General features: G+C 33.5%; 1 protein-coding gene across 1 annotated transcript in view; it reads right to left on the bottom strand.

Moving 5' to 3' along the window:
• The window catches only part of LOC113514864 (MAP/microtubule affinity-regulating kinase 3-like), a 117,752-nt gene that overhangs the window by 12,479 nt on the left and 80,953 nt on the right, over positions 1-24,320 (bottom strand). Inside the window, exons 10-19 of the mRNA XM_052891867.1 lie at positions 21,581-21,693; positions 20,758-20,851; positions 18,636-18,746; positions 16,126-16,199; positions 15,445-15,501; positions 14,351-14,490; positions 13,021-13,194; positions 11,106-11,215; positions 9,753-9,864; positions 277-348 (exon numbers count right to left, since the gene is read on the bottom strand). Coding sequence (XP_052747827.1) covers positions 277-348; positions 9,753-9,864; positions 11,106-11,215; positions 13,021-13,194; positions 14,351-14,490; positions 15,445-15,501; positions 16,126-16,199; positions 18,636-18,746; positions 20,758-20,851; positions 21,581-21,693 — 1,057 coding nt within the window. The remainder of the gene's footprint in view (positions 1-276; positions 349-9,752; positions 9,865-11,105; positions 11,216-13,020; positions 13,195-14,350; positions 14,491-15,444; positions 15,502-16,125; positions 16,200-18,635; positions 18,747-20,757; positions 20,852-21,580; positions 21,694-24,320) is intronic.

Here is a 24,320-nt window from a genome sequence, read left to right as displayed (position 1 = left end):
GCAAGTTTGTCTTTAAATCTAGTATTAATATTATGAATATTGCTGTTTTTTGGAATAATATTAATAAGGAATTTAATATTTCAGCTGTTTATGTATTTCATGCAGTTATGCCATTAAAAATACATGCCAAAATTGTTTACAAACAGTGCCAAGTGTAGAATAACAGGTCATTAGTTTGTTTGTTTTTTTTTTTTCCAAAAACCAGCACAAAACGCATCGTTCGCCACATAGAAATAATCAAACTCAATATGAAATTCGCTGTCACCGCGCCCCTACCTCCTTTGTATATCCAGTGAGGAAAATATTCGAGGTTTCTGTCGTCCGGTCGACTCGCCCAACACGGACAGGCTGAAGGGAATACTCACCGTTATCTCACTCGCACACATATAAGTTATATCTTTCTCTCTCACTCTTAAACTACCCTACTAAATGTTTTTGGTAGCAAAAAATTTTCTAGACTTTCTTTTATTATAGAAAGGCCTCTCCGGTAACTATCACAGTATAATCTCTATTTATTTTAAGATTTTTATTTTTCGTCATAATAAAAAACATTTGCATTCTCTGCCACAGTAATAAACAATGCATTACAAGATATAATAACGTATTTAATATTTCTTTGACAAAATTAAACAGGATCAAAGGAAACACACACAAAAGTATAGTTGAACTTAAAACTTTCTTCTTTTTTAAGTCAATTAAAAAAAAATTTCTGCTTTAAATAATAAAAATAATTAAAAAAAAAGCGCTGTGATTAATATCGAAGAGGCCTTTTAGTATTTAAAAATAAAATACTGTTTGTTGTTTATAATAATAATAAATCTTCTGCTACTCATTACACTAATCTGCGAACTACAAAAAATTACTTTAAAATAATTTCACTGTCTCATATCTTCACAAAGGTCATAGAACTATAAAAATATTTCAAACCTATCCAATGCCCATTCATTTAATTATTTGTCCATATCAAAAGCAAACGTTGCAACGTGACGGTATAAAAAAGTCGTCTAAACAAATCATGATTTAAATAAAAATATAAAATACGCCTGTGAAAATTTAATAATAATAAAAAAAAAAACGAAAAGTCAGGTGGAAATAAAACACATGTAATTGTTATTGGAAACCTGATTATTTGAGAAGCGCAACACATCGATTTATTTATGGTATTTTCAATACGTTATACAATAATTAAGTTGAATTTTCATAAACGCGTTGCTGTTTGCGAGTGTACATCAGAACATTGTATCACAAAATCAACTTCATGTCTGATAGAACAATTAAACGGTATGATTGAAAATAAAAAAAAAACTGCCAGCTTCGAGAAATAAATATATTATGCTTACTTTATAAGCTCAATTGAATAAAGTACAATCGCAAACAACAATCATTCTAGTACAGGTATTAAATGCATTTTAAAGCAATGCCCATGATTTAACCAAAATGTACCTAATGACAATTCTGTCACGTTTTTTATTATAATACAAAATATATCAAGACTAGATAATATATTTTTAAAAACCCCATTGAATTGATAAAAAAAAAAAAATACGAAAAATTCATGTTGCAACAATGTTGCTTATAAAAACGTAAAATCTACTTTTTTCGAATTAAAAATTATACTTGAAAAAAAAAACAATGAAAAAATTATTAAATAACTAATATTATAGACGTTTATATATTATATTTTTATTAATAAAACGGTAAGAAATTATAAATAACAGTTATGTTTAAGACAACTGTAGAGGCGGACGGTTTACGCTATTATATTCCTATCTGGACGGATGTTACTGTCTCTCTATCAAACGTTTATTAATAATTTAAGATTATTACTCATCATAAGAATGATATTAAGGAACAGATTGACCGCTTCTTAGCTTTGAAAATAGCTTTATGCAAATAGCAATGCATAAATTTAATAACAACTTCGAAATCAACTGATCATGTAAAATTATATTAATTCGAATCTGGATGACAACATTTTATCAAACATTTTACCAATTAACATGATTTTAAATATGACTATATTTGTAATATAGCCATATTTCAAATATGCCCATACGTCGGTGTACAGTAAAAAGTTTTAGTTTCATAAACTAAATTCAGTGTCCTATAAATTTTTTTTTATAATATATATTTATTTATTTATGTACACTTTATTGCACCATTTATAAAATAGTAAACACATTTAACTGTAATAAGAAATGATACAAAAGGCGGCCTTATCGCTAAGCAATCTCTTCCAGACAACCTTTGGGTAGAGGACATTGAGAAAACAAAGAAAAATAAATATATATTTTGTTCCAAAGTGTGTCTGTGTGCAAAGTCTTGACATATTTTATACTATAAAAATACAGAATTGCATGAAACACAATCTAAAACTCTAGATAAAGCAAATAAATGTCAAACGCAAAACCTATGGACGAAAATCTCAGATATAAAGATTACAAATACTAATTAAATGTCTAGCTAAACTTAACGTCTAAGTTAGAATGTATTGCATTTTCTATTTAGTGATAATAACGGATATTTCTAGTTGGGAGGAGGGGCGGGGGGAGGGGGGGGGATTACTGTCAAATGCACTATTCTTATGTATACAAAATATATATTTGCTATACAACAATATTATATAACATAATATATAGTAAATTTTGACGCACTTTTTTATATTGTTCGCTTGCACCTTCATTTGAATTTACACATAAATCTTTAATAAAATACTCGAGTCAAGAATAAGATATATCTTTGCATGATACCGGGACTAAACACTTTTGAATTTGCAATCTGTCTCCTTGACAGTTTTTTTTTTTATTCAGATGTATATACATTTATTTAGATAAAAATGTGTATATAGATCTCAAATCTATATATCCAAATTAGATATAATGCTCTACACTAAAACGAGCTGTTTATAATAGTGTAAACGTATCTAATGTCTTTTGTATTATATATATATATATATATATATATATATATATATATATATATATATGAAACTAAATGTAAAAAAAAAGAAGCAAGAGACTACTTCATATAATAATTGCTGTTATATAGCCTCCATCGTAAATCATTATGAATCGATGTTCAGAGCCAAGCTACAAATGTCCGTGCTACTAAATATACAATTTGTCTGGGAATCAATGCGAGAACCACAATTCAACTAGATTTATATGTAATAAAAGAAAATGCATATACTTTAGTGCCAATGAACATTAAATTTGTTGCTGGTTGGTTGTCTTTTAAGTAGGAAGAACAGTCGCAAGGAAAACATAATCGCACGAAATATATTTATTTTTATATAATCTTTTGAGATAAATTGTGAATTTGTGGAAAGTAACACATGTCACATCTTTCAAATTCAAATTCCACGTCGAAAAATATAAACGTTACGTGTGTGCGAGCAAATATCATAATTTCTTATTAAGTATTTCAAATTATATGATAATAAAAATACTAATTAACACATAAGTAGATAGACAGACATACGTATTTATCTGAAATACATTTCGTGCGTTTATATCACTTTAAGACTGTAGATTTATTTTTTATAAAAATAAACAAAAACTCACGATATATTTTAGTTATAAGCACCTAAAAATTACAATTTGTTCAATAAATCTATCTAATTAGATATATAATAATAATAAAAAAAGGAAACACCACAAATACTGCATACTAACAACTATACTTACACACGTATGTTACAGTACGGGTGTATTGTGTCGTGAAGAAAATTTATATATATATATATATATATATATATATATATATATATATATATATATATATATATATATATATATATATATATATATATACATATATATATCTGTCAACTTGTACAGATATGTACAGCGATATACCTTAGAAACCATTAAATCGTTGGTAAAAATAATATAGTGTAATATATATATGTATACTTGGCTTGTTTTTAAATGTACTAATTTATACATATAAAAAGACATTCAGAAAACTGTAGGGAATTGCGCGTATCTTGTCTATTAATCGTAGATAATTTAAACTAGGCCTATTGTCTTCGTTACACTACAGAGCAAGTAGATAGTGCGAATGTAGGATACCTTCATTCCTAAATGATTATTGTTTATCTGATGCAGCGGTACATAATTTATAAAGATATATTTTTATTAACAATTTGTAAGACTTTATTAAATACTTCAATTTCAAAAAAAAAAAAAGTATTTTTCTATTATTTTACTGTGATATGCAGTAAATTTATGGCGAAAATTGGACGTTGGCACGTTTCTTGTTCGAACGCCTACTACGTTTTAGGGAAAACATAGCATGTCAATACATTTAGGCCTGACTTTGGTGATGATATTGGAATTTCTAATATTGTGTATACATTTATATGAAAAATATCAACCTATCTACTTTTGTAATCTTATAGGGAAGGTAGATTAAAACTATTTGGCGGTACGATAGAAAATTTGAAGAAAAAATATACAGAAAAACACGAATAATGGACTTTAAGTAGTCAAGAATAGGTTTTTTGATATAATAATGCAACACATACGTATGTAAAAATATCCATTCAATCATTTACCAAGCACACAACAAACGTACAAATATGTACAACGTAATTTTAATCAAAGATCCTAAACAATACAAACCTACGTATGAGTAATAAGAAAATATGGAAAAATCTTACTTTTTTTTTTAGACATTTATATATTTAAATAACATTTTAAGGATTTGCATTCATTTTCCATACCGTTACAAATCCTATAAAACGATTACCACATTTGATGAGGCTTCAGACAAAAAGTACTAATTGAAACAAAAGCGATAATAAAAAAAAAAAAAACCCATTATGTAACATAAAATGTACTCTATTATTAAAAATAGTAGGTTAATCAACTTGCACAAAGTTTGAAAAACTATTGATGCTAGGTGGCGACACCGTAACACGAGCAGTGTTTATATAAACCTAAATAAGCAATAACGAAAACGATATAGCAGTAACCGTTAAATAGACGATTTTTATCCCAATTAGTACTTCTGATAGCCGTTACGAGCGGAATCAATTTTGCTTTAGGAGCCCTTGATTTAACAAATATAATATACCTAAGTATATTTGAATATTGAACACCACAATAAGAGTACAGAAAAGTTGGCCCTTATATGTTAATTTGTTATGGTGTAATTGAAACAGCTGCCTACACGTGCTTAATATGGTAACATCTACTGAGTATTTGTACCAGGCTATTAGGTTGGGCTGCATCTTATTCGCTAAACAATTACTATTTTATACATACTGATATATCTCACTCACGCCTTATATATTATAATTGCATATTCGTGGACCATTTTAATGTCATGTAGAATTTATCTAGGAAAATATTGTGATACAAACAGTGAGAAGGCATTTTAGGTTGAATACACGCGGAAAATGTATAAGGTATATACAAAATGGTCCACAATCAACACTCAACAACGAGATAATGTTACAGAGAAATCTAAATATAACGTGTATAACAATACAAATATTCAAAATATTTTTTTTTTTTTATTTTTCCTCAGTCGTCAATTTTTAACATTTCCGAGAGGAGTCTTTGTTTTGGACAAATAAAAATATTCAGTCAAAAATGTTTGTTTTTCTTTTCTTTGTGCAATTTTTGTGAACATAAATATATCAAAGTGTACAGAACCCTGGAATGTAGAAAATTCGTTTGATATTACAACTCGATTATTCCTTAAGAGCTAGTGTGAAATGCGATACGCAACGTGACTAGTTGCTTGCTACATGTTATTTTATGAAAAATAAATTAAAAAATACATAAAACACTTGTGTTGCAGAATGTACTTTTTCAACCCTGTGGCTAATAATGTAGGATTTTTTAATCTTTTTTTTTACAACACAGGGGGCAAACGAGCAAGCGGCTCACCTGATGGTAAGTGACTACCGTCGCCCATGATCACCCACAACACCTACGGTATTGCAGGTGTGCTGCCGGCCTTTTAAAAAGGAGAATTTATTGTCTATTTATTTATAGTAATTAAATAGACAGATATAGGACAGTATTCAAAGTATGTATATACATGTATGAGCATTGTGCATGTATGTATTTTATGTGTAATACAATTATAATTGAAGAGTATCTTTCAGTGTTCCTTGAATTGTATATTTATAGATATATTGTTTTATATGTATATATTAATAAAAAAAAAAAAACAAAAATGTATCAGTTGTTTTGTACCCATATTAAAAGTCGAGTTTGGGATACCATGGTAAGGGGGGGGGGGGGGTGTTAATTGGACACTATTATAAATTATCGTAATACGATACGATACGATACGATAAAATATATATTTAATGTAACATTATAGAAAAAAAAAATAGATATTATTTGTACTCTATATTTATATTTCAATAAAATAACATGTAAACAGATTTGTCGTCGCGTCATTTTAATTACGTTTTCAGTACAAGATGATACTTCAGCCAAATGTTAGTAAAGATGGACTTGCCTCTAATAATTATACACCAAATGAAACTTATAACACTTACAATAACATATCTAAACTAGTCAGTATACATTATGTAGCTTTTTTAAGAAGTGCCCATTTATCTGATGAATGTATACATCACTGTACCTCTTTAAAAAAGTTACACAACATCAATACTTGCACAGACGTATCACACTTTCTGTTCATTTAGAATTAATTATATACTTGTCCACGAGTATATAATATATTAAATAAATATTCAATACTAATACTGCATGTTAATATTTACATACAGAGACATTACAATTCCTATGGAAGAATTTTGATATATTCTTTGTAACGTTAATTGTAGACATGTCGTGTCTATAATTAATTACAAAGTGCATTTGGACTTGTTACTGGCACAAAAGAGGTTTTTTTTTTCTTTTTATTATTAATCTGTGATGTATGTAAATGAACAGAGAATACCATGCGTCATTCCGTTTACACTAAAAAGACTTCGGCGGCGACATGTCGGACGGCGCTGCTCACTGATTCTGATTCAACCTGCGTACAACGGAACGGGTGAGCGAGACGACTGTATATGAGCCGAATCGCCGCCCTCTTCTCTCTCCGGCTCTTATTATCTTGACTGAATTCACTCGGTAGTAGGGTTGCCATACGTTTACGATCTCTTTAAATTAGATATATTCACATGTTTTATAAATTTGTTCTATTATCCCTTTATACACACCTACCGTAACTCCATTTTAAAATAATACCCTCATAATAGAAAATTAAGCATTTATAGGCTAAAAAAAATATTGATACATAAATACGGCAACCCTAAACGTTTTCTCGCGCCGCAACACAGATGCACAATACTACACTAACTCCCTCCGTTTTTATACCGTCACGTTGTTAACATCACTTAAAGGGTTGTGGATAGACTATACAGCGAAATTAGTACTAAACACGAACTGTAGAGGTCGCGACCGTCGACGTTCATTAGTAGAAGCGTACGGTTAGAGGAGAAAGTTGTACAAATAAAATGGTATCGTATAACACGGGGGATGCACGAGAGATGGTGAAGTTATAAATCCGTACACCTCTCCGGTCGACGAGGCAAACAAAAGAAAAACCGGTAAATACTTACATTTGTGATCGTTAATAAAGCACTACAGACAACACTCAAAGCGTAAAAGTATTGCCATAGCACATATTGTCATTTAGCGAAATAAAAAATAGCACTTTCATACGCACAGGTAGGGGAATACATCATGCTTGTCTACTGAGACGGTCGAGGTTGTTTCCGGACAGTGTCATCAGGAATTCAAATTAAAAACGGCTCATACCGCAAAATTGGTGCGCAGCGATATATAACGGTCATTTACCGATCTTTTGTGGCATCGATCGATTTGTATTTAGAACGCGCGGCAGCTAGCAACTTGTATAAATAAAAAAAAAAAAACTATGTGTGCGAACGTGTACGTCTACTGAGTAGGAGCATAGGGAGGTATTAGCATCGTGCATCCCCTGTATTGACGCGAGAATAAAAAAGAAAAAAAAAACAAACGGAGCTCGGAAGTCTTTCGAGGGAGACAATTTTAGCATCATTCGATATAGTGAAAATAAACACATATAGAGTAATGAAATCAATAAGACGAGAGACAGAACGAATGGGTTAATCAAGTAATAAGTTAGAAACAGTGTGTTACGGATGGTGTTGATATTATTTACATAAAGAGGTCCAGATCGTGTACAAAACACAAGCTCCTTTTGACCTCATAAAGTATAGCTTATTATAAAAAAAAAAAAAAAAAAATTGCTTTATATTTACCGTAGCACGACACGACATCGTACGATTTCACAGTTATGATGCAATAGGAAAATTAAATATATGCAATTGTACGGAGACACTATTATTTTTTTGTAACACTTTCGTGGACGTGCATACAAATTTAAAAGTGTCTCAATACAATTTACATACATTTTGTCTTCCTACTGCATTATAACGAGTTGAAAATATCGTGTCGTGTGACGATAAATTACAAAACAGTCCATTATATTCTATTTTTGAATATTTTATTCTTTTAAACGTATGAAATAGATAAAAAATATTATAATGATACTCTTGTTATGAAAAATATTATTTTTCCTAAAAATATATATATATATATATATATATTAAAATCAAAGTCAACAGGAGCTTTATTACTGTTCATAAAATATATAAAGAAATATATTCAACGAGTCTTTTCCACAACCCTTTTTAGACAATTGTAACAAAATCATTAGAGACAGACATTGTGGCACTAATACTAAATTGCCATTGAATTGTTTATACTTAGAGTTTATTGTGTAATAACAGTGGGATATGAGACATAGAAGTGCATGGCAAGCTGTGAACTGCTAACATCGATGCATAGCAATAGTATGATAAACTATGTAATCTTAATTAAATATGTAACAAACGGCCTTTTGTGACATTCGATTTATAAAAAAAAAAGTTCTAATTTTGAATTACTAAATATTACAAAACCAAATTTTATATTACAATTATTTTTTACACAAGAAGCCTTTTGAAATTATTAATTTGCTACTAGTAGTAACAGCGGGAAGCGTTGCAGCTCATGGGATCCAACGAAAATATAAAGAATGATATAATTAATTTATATTTGTTAAATCAGATGAATAGATGTTAAAATTGATATAATACAAAGTTAAAATTAACTTGATGTACGGGTTAGTCACGAATGATTATAAATGTTACGTGTGTATCATTGTGTAACATTGTAACATTTCGTTTATACATTTTTGTTGTAACATTACAATAAATATAAATATTGCATTAATTTGATATAAAGAAAAGTTACAAATTAAATACCAAAGAATTAATTAAGTGCAATATATTCGCGATAATTATTTTCAAATTGATATATTTTTGTGTTATTTCGCCCAAATGTTTAGGACTAGGAACTGCTTGCTATACTTATATGTATAGACATTTACTTCCGATTGCTCACAAGGCAATTGTGGTGAACGTTTTGTTATAGGACGAAATATTGCCATATGAATAAATAATAACGAGCTATATAGAATAAATTCAAAGTAACCGTTTTTCTAGTATACTTTTAAACATGTCTTGTTAATTACGAAATAAAATATTTAATTACAAAACCATCGAGTGCAATGTTACAATCAATATAACACAATGTTACAATAAATATAATACAATGTTACACACGATACACAATAAGAACGTTTCTTCTGAAAAGTGTAATGAAGTGGTGGTGTGGTGAAGAACTTACCGTTTGGAGAACCTGGACGACAATTTGGAGAAGAACGAAGGCCGTGCCTGGTGGGGGGAGCCACCATCACCGTACGCTCCGCCCGCGCTTGCGCCTCGCGTCCGCGTTTGACCTGTAAATTTTTTTATGAATTCATCATCGAAAAAATATTAGTGTAATATTACTGACCACAGGACCCTTCCCATAGGTGGATACCATACCATACTAGATACAAGAGAATTGTTACGAAAAGGGACAGGTAGTTTCGATTCTTGGCAATATTTCCTACCAAGTTGTACCCCACATGAAAACCGTCGTGATTAACTCCTGGTCAATTCTTCACAATGTACAAACCGTCTGGACTCCATCCTTGCCTATTATTCCTCATTAATGCCTTGCCAGCGTGAACTGATAGCACAGGCGGGGTAACAACACTATTTTCATCCCAATAAAAAAAAATATTTGGTATAGAGTGTAGTATATTATTGTTCCTAAGGTTGGCAACATTGGAAAGTGTAATTAAGCAAGTGTCATGGCGTCCTTCAATAAAAGTGTGCATTCATTTCAAAAGCAGTTTTTTTTTATTATTATAAAGGCAAGTTATTTAAGCGTGCAAAGTACATCAAATGTTTTACAACATTATATAGAGGATAATATTAATCCCACATACAGTATTAGTGTTTAGTATAAATTACCTATTACTATTGATTGATGACGATGGTATCATAGGCTCTTGGGGGGTTTTGCTAGTAGTTGCCATGCTTGGCAGGAGAGTTGGTAACCTATTTCAAAATGTTGGTAACATATTTTAAGTGGGGTGCTGCTGCCCATTCCTCGACCATTGAGTTCCCTTAATCGCCTCTTACGACACTCACGAGAAAGGACAGTGTGGTCCATTCTATGCCGGAATCACATGGCAAATACTATGTATTATATTATAATAAAAATACCACCCCACACTTATACCAATTGTCTAGTCGTTGACTACAATACCCTGTGTTCAGATTTAACCAAGAAATATATCCAGAAATCAACCATCTAGAAATAAGCTAATTAAAAAATAATCGTTTCCTAAATTGATCCGACCAATCAAATAAATAAAACGCTTCCTTGATTAATGAAATAGTGTTTTTTTTTAATGGATGATAATGGAATGGTATCACCGCCTGCACTAACAGTATATGCTGGTTGAGGCACCAGTGAGGGATAGGTGGGGATGACTACCATCATGATGAATACACCTGGAATTTAGCACGATGGTTTCCAGACCACGTGGAGGTGGACCTGACAGGGTCCTATATTACTAGTAGTGGGAGCAACTGGTAGTCCGCATTACTAACGTAGTGTTTAGTGTGCTTAGTTTAGTATAATTACCTGAGTGGAAGGTGGACCGGGATGGCACATTCCTGGGGAACACCATCGGGTTGGGGAAGTCGCGACGAGCACCACTCGCCGCCGCTGTAGTGCCGCCCGTGGAGTTTAAACTGAAATTTGCGCAGTATGTTAACTACATATAAACCAACATGGCATTATGATGGATTCCTACTTTAATAAAAAAGATTATAATTATTTACTATTACTGTATTAAAGGATAACAGCAGATATCACTGTCACTTGGTTTGTGCTTCGAAATACACCAACCCTCGACCGGTGAAACACATCAGATATTTTTGTACATAATAAAGACTTAGAAACTCTTGATAACAGAGGGCCCCGTTATCGCATATGTAGTAATCTTGTATACCTATGTGACAAGACAAAATTTAAAATATGATCACGACTATAACCTCAGATGAGATAATCAGAGGCATTTGAAGACTGTGGGAATACACCAAAGTAACATATGTAATAAACATAACATTTGAGATACGAGCTATTATACTATATGTAATAGAGTTAAAACTCTCATAGATAGATATGTAGGTGATTTTTTTGATAATAAATTTAGAATTAGTATTGTAAGGCTAAAGTTATATAAAAATATATCGTACATATAAGAAATCCATTTATAATACAAATACACGATTAAACTACAAAAATACACTCGTATATGATTTTACTACCATACATTACTTCTTTTGTTACTAAGAAAAGACTAAGTGATACTATTTAAATAAAAAACCTACATAACTCGACAACTTTGAGCACGGCACACCTCTGATCGGCGACAGACCATCCCCGTTATACTATCCGTGTCCTACAATGGCACCTCGCCCCCCTCTCACCCGCGCGTACCCTCTAGGAAATGCCGCGCACGAATTTGACGAGTTACTTTTAAATTATTTGGTATTTGACTAATACAATCAACCAATTCCTTCCGCAAAGCGAATAAAATTCATCTACAGCGAAGCAAAAGTGCGAAATATAGTATATACAGTGTTTTCGATTAAATTAAAAATTCCAACCAAAAAAAAAAAAAACAACAAGTGTTAGAGTACAGAAATTTCGAAATCGTGTGTACATATTCTAAAAGAACAACTCCGTAAACTAAAACTACAAATAAAAAAGAGTATAATAGATTTTTTTTTTTTTATTTTTATTTTTACTTCTTAAGGTACAGCTACGAAGATTTCACCTAATTAGAAAAAAAAAAACCAAACGAAATAAGCTCCACCGTTTTAGTGCGAGTGCTACAAACTTCACCGGTGATACCGCTACAAAACCGGTATTGTACCGATAAAGTGGCAAGCGAAAATAAATAAACAGCGTGCAGAGTTCGGCAGCCCATACCGTTGCTAATCGTTTGCCAGCAACAAGCCATAGCTTTATAACCTCGTCCATATTCGATTAGGACCGATTTTCACCAATATTTAGTTCTGTTCCATTCCAAAATATTACATAAAAATTAGTTTTTTTTTTTTTTTTTATAATGTTTCCTTCCGTCAAATAGTTTGAAGAAATAAATCATTTAAGTATGATCGCTTCTTCTTTCTTTCTTTATTTTATTTTAATACATATAAATACTTTATTTTGACAGAAAGTAGTTAATTTTATTTTTTTATTTAAGTTTTATAATTTTCGTCAAATATGTTTATTCTCTTATTCAATGTATTATATATATATATATATATATATATATATATATATATATATATATATCACGCCAAATATGTCAAATTATTAAAAGATAAAATAATATAATATGAATAAGGAATACAATTATTTCCATTTGAATACATCGGTCCATGGTCCTTTATTTACATACTAAAATGGCACCAATGGGACACAGAACTAGATACCATTCTAAACCGGCGAGATATGGACGGGCAAAGCGAAACACCGTCGGTACCTCGGCCGGGGCTGCGCTAGGTCCCGCGCGGAGGCATTGTGGGGCCCGCTGTCCCCGCCTAGGGGCGGGGCGCCGGTCGCGGACGAGATCGACGCACTTTTCACGTGCGTCTTAGCCGTCCCCGAGTTACCGTTGCTAGCCGCCGTTCCGTTCTTACTGTCCGCTTGCACCGTGCTGTTCCGGTAGCGTGTAATCATTGCATGCTGTTAGTTTTACTGATTTACCGGTACATGCTGTTTACCGGTTAAGAAACCGGTACCGATACCGGTTCCACTATACACTAGGTTAATTGGAAATTATATATACTAAGAATATTAATATATTAATAAAAAAGTAATGTAATATTAAATAATAAATTAACCTTAAACAATATTTAAGGGATTTAATGGCATTTTGTTGAAAAACAATCAAATCATTTGAAACGTGCTGTGTGTTGTGTACAGTTCGAGTCACTGATATACAACCGTAAATCTGATTTTCATAGATAATAAATAATCAGGGTATTTATATATTTGTATATATCAATGTTATACATACCTGAGAGCTTATATTATTATTTTGTCGCGTAATGATATACCTACCTTGAGATGAGAATCAGTGCATGTGTATTGTATTGTAGTGTTTTTATTCGACAAAGTGTTTATGGATAGAGCAGGGCACTGGATGGGCTATTTTCAGAAAACATGGTACGTATGCGCAGGACCTACTTCGAACTGATGCAGGAACGTAAGCGAGCAGAGGTACTAGAGCGAAGGTGAGTGAAGATACGAAATGGAAATGGGTGTGATACTAGGGCAGAGGTGGGCAGGGCATTAGAGCGGATTTGAACAGGGCATTAGAGAGGAGTTGGGCAGGGCATCAGAGGAAAGTTGGGCAGGGTGCTAGAATGAAGTTGCGGAGGGGAATAGAACAGATATGAGCAGGGCACTAGAGTGGAGTTGAGAATACCATTAGAGCGGAGTAGGGCAGGAAACTAGAGGGGAGTTGTGCAGAGCACTAGAGCGGAGTTAGGCAGGGAATTAGAGGGGAGTTGTATAGGAAATTAGAGCGGAGTTGGGCGAGAAACTAAAGCGGAGTTAGGCAGGGAACTACAGCGGAGTAAGGCGAGAAACTAGAGCGGAGTTGGGTAGGGCATTAGAGCGGAGTTAGGTACGGTATTAGAGCGGAGTTGTGTAGGGCATTAGAGCGGAGTTAGGTACGGTATTAGAGCGGAGTTGTGTAGGGCATTAGAGCGGAGTTGTGCAGGGCACTAGAGCGGAGTTGTGTAGGTCATTAGAGCGTAGTTGTGCGGGGCACTAGTGTAGTGTGTAGGTGTGCGGAGGTCACGTACCTGGGCGCGTCGTGCGGCGGCGAGAGCTTGGGCGGCGCGGCGGGCGGCGCGGGCTGCGCGGGGCGCGCGCCCGCCAGCGTGCGCGCGCGCGGCTCCAGCTTCGGCTGCGCGCTCGTCGGCCGCGCCTGCCCGCCTTGCACCTGCACCACCCAACATCGGCCACCGGTCACTCTTACTCTTACATTATATACGTACGGCTCTTCTTTGCATTTAACAGTTTCCTCTCGCCTCGGTGCAACTAATTCATACATCTTCTTGCAGCCAGCTCTATCCCAGGCCTTATCCTTGACCTCTCTATATGACATGATACCTATTCTTTTATCTGTCCCATGTAGTTATCCCTCGGTCTTCCTCTTTTCGCCCTCTATTTTTCCTTCTACTATGCTCTTTAAAAAATCGTCATGCCGTATAAGATGGCCCAGCATTTTGCCTCTTCTATTCTCTATTTAAAAGTATTTCTATAGATACGAATGTCTCCATAGAAATGCTTCGATAAAAAACAATTCAACTTTTTCGTACAATTTTGCGTGGCAATAGAACACTGACAAGAGAATCCTTAAAATGTTATAAAATGATATAGTAATAACGCAGAGCTGAAACGATTACTTATTACTTTATTAAGTACTAAATCGTTTCCAACTTTAAACCCCTATCGACGTTAGAAGCATTCAGGAGAACAATTGAATTAACGAGATGAAGAGGGGCAAAAACAAAACAAAGTTTTTCCTTATCTTAAATCTACTTTAGGAGAAATTAAAAAAGTTACTATTAATCTATATTGGTTATGTTTGAAGATTTCTGGGAGTCTACCATGAAATAAAATTCTAAAATTTCGGACTCGATTTCGTATTTTCGTTCAAACCGAAACCGGCCCAGTAAAAAAAGCTTAACATTTCATTCGTCACAAATCCTACTATAAAAATCCAAAGGACCAATATTTGAACATTTTTAATATTCTTAAACGATATGTATTATGTAATCTTACCAAAAATTTTTGCTTCGTTCGGTTACGAAATTCCAGAAAACATTTCATGATAGGCTCTCTGATCAGTAATCACCAAATAAAATTAAATAAAAAGGAAATAGGTACATACCTGCATCTGAGCTATTCGCGCCGTATTCTCTTTGATAGACGCAGAGTCGATTGTGTTCTGAAAATATTATTGCAAATTACTGGTTAAATGAAGTGTCACGCTATTTAAAAAACCTTTTTACTATTAGATTGGCGATTTATATATTTTTGTCACCTAATAAACGTACGACAACTAGATAAGTTTACAAAGTACCAAAAAAAATTCCAAAGTAGTTTACCAGAGGACACTATGTACAAAAGGCGTTTGCTTGGGCACCACTGTCCCATTCGTGTTTCTATCATGAAGCAATTGTTCGCATGGCTGTGTTTCGGTTTGAAGGGTAGGATATGTCGTGAATTTACATGGTACAGAGGAATAACACCTGAATTAATGGCAACGCATGTGGGGTATTATGGGCGAAACAGTATACTGTTATGTCCATGGTACTGCTCATGTCTATAGGCGACGGTTACCACTTTCCATCAGGTGGGCCGAAAGCTTGTTTGCCATTCTAAGTAGCATAAAAAAAACAAATCACTGGAACCCCGCCAGCATATTATACCGTTAGTGCAGGCGGGGTTACTACTCCATTGTCATAAAAAAAAAAAAAAACATAACATGCAGAGTACAATTACATTGTAGACATTAACAATTTTGTGTGCAATTAAAATTATATATAAATAAACAAACAAACAAACGAACCTGTCTTTTAAAATTGGACGTGGTGGTAGTCGACGTCGCTGTTGTGTTGTTGGCTGCGGAAGTCGTGGTACCAACTGCAACACAAGACTCGTATCACAACACGCAACACAACACGTAACGCAATATTAGTTACGCACGTTACGTATACAGCGCGTGCATTGTGGGTGTCATAATCGCACAATGGGGGGTCACCTACAGTACGGTCAGAAATATAATGCACATAGAAATGTTATCCAAAACTAGACAAAAATCTAAATTAGAAACATACTTAATTATGTAGCTCATAGGTTTTAAGTATTGTATGTTTCACTATTAAATTAAAAAAAAAGATAAACCTATGACATGTCTCATTTTTTAATATCACAGATTTTTAATGTATCATTACATAATTTCGTGTTGATTTCTATTTTTTTTTTTTACTTGAATATTTTTTAATGTTTTTATATGCACATTATATGTTTAACCATGCTGTACAAAGCACATATCTCGTGCAATGTGGAGGCCATATTCGCAATGATTGTGCTGAGTGCGTCCCTGATATTGTGCAAAATATTGTGATATTGTACAAATGTATAAATGTTTCGAGTTAGTCCGAAAAGATATTATATACCAAAACCAAAATCCCAATGATTAAATTTCATATTATCTTGTTCCAATTAAGTACTAAATATATCTAAAATTTATATAGAGTACTTGTTGATAACAGACTGAAATAGAATAATAAAAATCTGTTTGCAGTATAAATACAGGGACGGACTCTGAATTGGGGGTCACCATAGTGTCTTCATGATGACCCCTACTACTATTTATATTTTATTCCTAGACATTTCTTCGAAAACAAAACGTTTTTGCGGTATAAAAAAATAAGTTTTCTCCTTACACTACCTTCCATTTATATATACAACCAGTTATTTCTTGCACGACAGTTACAACTATTGGTCATGCAATTATTGTATTTAAAATTAATTTGTACAACTTGATATTGGAATGAGATTAAAAAATAACTTTTATAATATCGTATAAAGCCCAATAGTCACTTCTAAGTTAACTAAATATTAAAATATACGGGCAATGCTCTATGTATGAAACTACGCAATTATGCTGCTATCAAATTTAAGAATGAAATTAATTCACTTGATGAATTTGTTAATCATCTATCTATGATAAAATTCTTATGGCTAATGAATATCAAAAGCAATGAATTAAGTTATTGTAACATTTAATTCTAAACTGTTCTCAAAAGTTCACAAAGTTAAAAAAAATCCTCATGACTGTAAAATCTGATGAGGTGATCAGAGGCATCGATTATTACCATAATGGCGAACGTAACATAATACTTGTCACTAGGTAACATTACTTTTACATGACACATTCTTTATTAAAATTATAAAAAATACAGTACAATTGAAACGTACCCTTTCGTTATAAATTTATTTAATAAATAAAAAAACTGAAACTTAAGAGAACAGTTTAATTATTAGTAAATCGATTCAGTAAATGTAATTAATGAAGCTATTATGTACCCCAGAGCAATGATTATATATGTTGTGATGGTATGACACTGATGCAGTTAGTAACTTTAATTATAGCATAACGATACGTATTCACCAACTTAATATATGTAAACATACATGTAAATAAATTGGCATAGATACATTGTGACCCCAAAATATGCTTGGCAGAGAATATTTTACGTGAAATAAAATTGTATTTGATAGATATATAAAATACAATTTTTTTTACAATTTTAAGACACTTTTTTACATTTATATATTATTTTTGAAAATAATATATATATGTCCATTAAATATTTCAATTTGTTTCATCCATTTCTTTTCATATATACATTAAAACAGAAATAAATTTGACTTACGTCTAAATTTTGCTCATGACTCGAATGTGTAGTATTTCAAATAAAGACTACAAACGGGGGAACACAGACATAGATGCAAATAGACAAAGGATACACGTAAAATGTGCTCAAACCATTCTACTTACAGTGATGCTATAAAAGCTACCTGTTAACAGTTAAATCTCTTTTCGGGCCAGTCTTTTAAATATATCACTTGTAACATCGTATTTCACTAACAAATCGTAACATTGAAATGAAATTTAGCTAGAATACGAATAAATTCTTAACCCTTTTAGTGCCGGGAGCCAATATATCGGCTCCTGCTACACTTGCGAAAAGTGCCAGAGCCGATATATCGGCTCGCGCCTTGTAGCGGTTTACTACTCGCATTGCGGGAGAACTCTATCTCAAAATAAATTTGTAATGCGTTCCAAATGATCTAATTTCATTAGAAGGTAATTAAAAAAAAAAATTTGTTTGAACTCTTTGTTGCCGACGTTTCTCCTATCCCTTGTAAAACTGTTAAATTCGGCCGGTTTCTTTCGCACAAACACCTGTATTTCGGCCGGCACAAAAAGTGTTAAGCTTAGCCAGAACGATTTAGCGAAAATACGTATAAGTGGTGAAGGTCTGTGCGCGTGCGTGCATGCAGATGTACCTTGCGTCCGCAGCCCCTCGGCGCCCGAGGAGGCGCGGCGCGAGGCGGCGGGGCGCGCGCTGGCGGAGCTGCTGCGCTGCACGCCGCGGTGCGACGGCGAGCCCGCGCAGCCTGCGGCACGCCCGCGCTCTACACTCTGTACCACCACTGCGCATCCACACCCGCATCCACACCCACACCCACACCCACACCCACCTCTCCTCGACCATCACGGCCCTTCCACTATCCCTACCATCGGTCGCTCCCGTTGCCTACGACTTCTTTACCTTCCTTTTTATTTGTGGTCCCGGGCCGATTTTTATATGTATATTCTTTAGGTGCTATATGCCCACCCAGTGGAAGGAGCGGAAACCCTTATATAGGAACCATCTGCATTCGAAATATATCTTTTTAGAGGGGAAGCTATCTTCAGCTTTACGAAACCCCTACTTTAAAAAAAAACTCGAACACTTCGAGTTTTTAATCAATGATAAGTACCTTTCGTTACTTTTTGTCGTAGTTAAAGAAAAATCAATTATTTCACGTATCTACACGAAGCCTATCCCCTGTGATCGGTATACAATAAATCAAGCACACAAATACATAGTAAAATACAAAGCATATAACAAAATAACTTCTAGACAGATGGAAAAATCGACATTATCACATAATGATGATCGTATTATGACTATGATCAATCAGTGACCGGATTTATTAATGGCATACTAAATTATAAATTGTATGGAGATTAAAAGAAAAACTTTATTACAATTTAATCCTTAATTCACTACTGATAATGTATAATTTTGTTTTTTAATTATCTAATTCGAGATCACGTTCAAATTTCCGATCACTGATATGTAACCCTGTTAGAAGCTGTAAAGCCAGCATACCCGATATTATAATAGCAATAAGAATGTATTACGGTAGAATCTTCATTGCCAGTGTCCCGGCAATTTGTATAAATTAAAAGATCCCCCATGAATATCCAAATATGACAAAATATGGAAATATGGATTTCCATTAGAATTTTGAACTGGTAAAATTATCCTGTTCACAAAATCATTACTGTAGTTTGTTTGTTTCTATTAATAATCTAAAATCATGTTATTTCCATGTAAATATTACTCTACAGTAATTAAATTGACGGGACGAGGGCTTTAGTATTTTAAGCGTTTACTGAAGCATATAATGTATTAGAATGTTATGTACAGTATATTTAAAATTACTTTTTAATATTTGTAATTTTAATATAGTAATAAATTTGAATGAGACCCCCATCCCTGAATACGGTCCTGTCAAAAACTGCATTTGGATAATTTGTATAATTGAAAAGTATAACAATGACCTTGGTAACTTAAATTCTGAAAATGCTATTATGACTGATTTCGTATAAACGTACGATTGAATCCCTTTATAAATATTTTTTATTCTTATTTTGTTATATGACTGAAATCGTTTATAAGAGAGCTAGTGCCCGAATTCTGATACTTGCACGACTATAATAAACCTTACTGCATTGATATAAAGCTTAATATGATTACAATGATCTGGTACACTAATTGTAAACGTTATCATCAGAATTCGGTCACAGAGCATAAAAAATTGCAACTTCAAGTCAGGGCACAAGTGCAATAAAACTCAACAAACAGTCGGGAGTACCATTCAGAACATCGTAATATGGTAAAAAAGTATGTTACATATGACTTTAAAGAGTATCAGGCAGTCAGACGAACAATATCAATTGGGATGTGCCAAAATAGAAATTGAGAGAATCACAATTAGTGCCATCTCTGTTCAATCACGAAGAAGTAAAAGAGACGACATAGATATTTGGCCAAATGTTAAGATTTAACATTGTGGATGTTTCACATGTTTCATGTTGATATGTAACTGTGTTGATATTGACATGTGTGTGAGTGCCTGTGCGTATGTGTGAGAGAAGAGTTGTTTGTGTCATGCATGTACCTGTGTGTGCCTGTGTGTGTGTGTGTGCCTGTGCGTGTCCGTGCGTGTGTGCGCGTGTGTGTGTGCGTGTGTGCGTGTGCGTGTGTGCGCGTGGTGCGCGTGGTGCGCGTGGTGCGCGTGGTGCGCGTGGTGCGCGTGGTGCGTGTGTTGCGTGCGCGTGTCCGCGCGGCGGTACCTGCGTGCTGCGGCGGCGCGTGCGGGTGCGCGGGCGCGGGCACGGCGGTGCGCAGCGACAGCGACGAGCCCGAGCGGCTGCCGTCCGACTCGGGCTGCGGGCACCGCGCACGCGTTAATCTCCAATACGTACTTACACTCACTCGCACGCACACTCACGTATACATTACACGTACTTAAGACACGTCACTAACTATATCAAATTGTAACATATTTACAGTATTCTATACTAATATATATTACACAGATTTTGATAATTTCTATTTCAACGCCAATATGCTTGATGTCCCTGTTACACTAATAGTAACAATACACATTTGTTTTATTGTACACTGTGAACTGGCCGTCTAGCCCGGCATAGAGCACGCCACCCCTTCCTTTCCCGTAGGTGTCGTAAGAGGCAACTAAGGGAGGGCGAGGGATTGGCAGTAACGTCCCTCTTGAAATATCTCTAGAGCCTGACTGCGATTGCCAATTCGCCTGCCAGGCGTGGTAAATACTAGCAAAACCTCCTAAGGGGGCTTATGCACATTGTGAACATTTTAATATTGAAAATTTCTAAATTTTAACGAGAGCCATTTATAAATAAGCATTGCTGGCCCTGTGTATAAGGCGTATGTAATCTCAGACATATCTTTGCTGGGCTTCATATACATCCATGGTTCACATGAGTGGATACCAGACAAGTCTGGAGTGAACATGTCCCCCCCGCCCCTAAACCCTTTAAAATAAGTATTACAAAAAACTACAATCAGTCATTAAACAAGATTAGAATTTTCTTTGAGAACTAAATTCGTCGTAAATCTAAACAAATCAATACTCACATCGGTACTCTTCCTGCCGAGCAGTAAATACGTGGCGAATACATCGTCGTATTTCGCCTCGGCGAGCGAATACTCGATCTCTTGCCGGTTATAGCCCAGACACACTAGCGCCTCTGTCGACAGAACACGGAAACATTTTATTATCGGTAATGGAAAAAAAAATACTATTCAAAAATGGTTAAATGCAAGTTTAAGTGAATAAAAATATTTCTTTCTTTGTCTCATTATCATTTGGAAGAAAACAGTCAACCGGTTTACCTTCTAACAATCGATATTTTAAAAGAAGCTATGGGTATTTCATAGTTTTACAGATACGGATTCAGAGGCGTTTCAGTTCTAGAATTTATTAAATTAGGTACAGTATTTGTTCAAGTATTTCAATTATATAATTTTCAAAGTAAATTGTTGGATTTTTTGAGATCACTGACATAGGATCGGAACAGCTGGCAAAAGTAAAATTGTTTACTAATATTATAAATATAAAAGTCACGTTTGCTTGTTAACCGATGGATTAAAGGCAGTGATTCTCAACCTTTTTTTTTGTTGCGGCACATATTTAACGATTTCAAAATTTGGCGGCGCACAAAGAAAAAGATAAAAATTATTTACTCACTACAACACACTGCATAAATAGTTTATGACAAAAATTTTAAATATTTGCAAAATTTGGCGGCACACTTTTAAAATTTGCGCGGCACAGTGGTTGAGAATCACTGGATTAAGGACTTGCAATGGGGTATAAATGTTTAAAATAGAGAAGGACATGTGTCATCTCCGTTACGCGGACAAAGTCGCGGATAAAAAATTGTAGTTTGCAAATAGAGGTGCAGTTTACATGTTTTCATCTCTTATAGCGTTCATAGAACTGAATTAGAACACGCAATAAAGACACCATAAATTTAATAAGTATGGTGTAATTATGTCAAAGAACAAATGCTTTTTTTTTAATTTATTATATATCATAAACAAAGGCCTATTTGTAGCATATTTGACGATGTAAAATAACCGGTTAGTTAAATTTCGTCCACATTAAGTATTTGAGTATTTTTTTAAGTATCAATATTTGACTGTACCATAGATAAATAATAAATATCATACAATCACATAAATAGCCCAGTCCTTAATATATTCTACTCGCGTTCGGTGAGGCTGTAAAGACCATCCACGGCCAACAGCAAACACAATCAGAAAAAAAAAACATATTCTACTCTGCATTATAAAAAAAAAAAGTCTGGATACGATTCAATTTAAAAATTTACCATTTTCCAAATTGTCCAAACCGAGAATCGAACTTGAAGATGTTAGTTTCCGTTAGTTACATCATTAGCTACTAGATATATGTATATTGATTTAAGAATTCTCAAGTTTGCAAAACGACTTAAGACCTTATGATCTTCAGGGACCGCGCCTTAACGGCTTAACCAATAACAATGAAATTTGATGTATACGTACTATATGGGATATGGAAGGACATAGGTTACTTTTTGATCGCAATCACGCGAACGAAGTCGCGGGTAAAAGCTAGTATATAAACGTGAAAATGTGTTTGTTTGTTACCTCTTATCGTCTAAACGACATGATCATTCAAATCAAATATGTAAGTACTATACGAAACGGGTAAGGAGGGGCATAGACTACTTTTTATTTCGGTGAAAATATCCACATTACTTGGACGAAGTCGCGGGTAAAAGCTAGTAAAATATAATCCAATATAACCATATCCATGCGCATATCGAATACAAAAGAGCACAGATTTTAAATAGGATAATAGTGTATTACTATGGGGTTTCGTCGTTATTCAACCATATAGGAATTAATTGATGAATGTGGAAGAAGCGAAAGAGGTTTGTTTGAATCGAAGCATTTGGCGTTCCATTGTTTCTGCCTACCCTAATGGGAGACAGGCGTGACAGATATATATATGTATAGGAATTAATAACTTATGTATAATACCTATAACATAATATCTATATTTTTTACTTATCATGTTTAGTATATATGCAATTTTGGTATGTCTTTTTCGAAATTTTCTATTTATTCATTTAATCGCTCATTAGTACAATGTTTATTACGAATCTAAGACAATGCAAAAGTGTTTAAAGAAGAAAAAAATTTGTTCTAATCTACAATTTTTTTTTTATTCGAGCTAATATATTTATGTATTGTTATTTATATATTTCGATAAAGACTTTCCAAAATTATTTACTAAATATGGTAAATAAAAAAAAACTAAGTATAACTTTATATTCCACACCTATACATTGACATGCTTCACGTCACTACTGGTATCGTATGGTCACCTTTTTTATTTTATAGGTTTAGCATCTTTTTATATATATAAATATATATTTATATAAAGCAATGTATCCACTATTAACGTGCACTATAATAAAATAATAAAAATATATGTAAATATAAACATCACGTGACAGTACATAACAGTTTTAATTAACACAATTCTGTCTCATCGAAGTCCCATTTATGGTTTTAAAAATATATAAAATCAAACCACCCATACACTTAACATAGATACGTCTTCTATATTTATATATTTTATAATTTAAGTACCACATTATATTAACAATTATACTGTAATAACGGAAAAAAAAGTTAATTGTACTAATCACTACCTGACTTGTTTTATATTTATTTTATACAATAAAATATAAGAAAATAATATTATATTAATATTTCCTATTATTCTCACAAAGACAAACAACAAGACAGAACGTACGATCAT

The sequence above is a fragment of the Galleria mellonella genome, unplaced genomic scaffold (genome assembly GCF_026898425.1).
Source record: "Galleria mellonella isolate WM207_F2 unplaced genomic scaffold, CSIRO_AGI_GalMel_v1 utg146, whole genome shotgun sequence".
In the NCBI taxonomy this organism is placed as follows: domain Eukaryota; kingdom Metazoa; phylum Arthropoda; class Insecta; order Lepidoptera; family Pyralidae; genus Galleria; species Galleria mellonella.
This window is presented reverse-complemented; position numbering and strand designations above follow the sequence as displayed.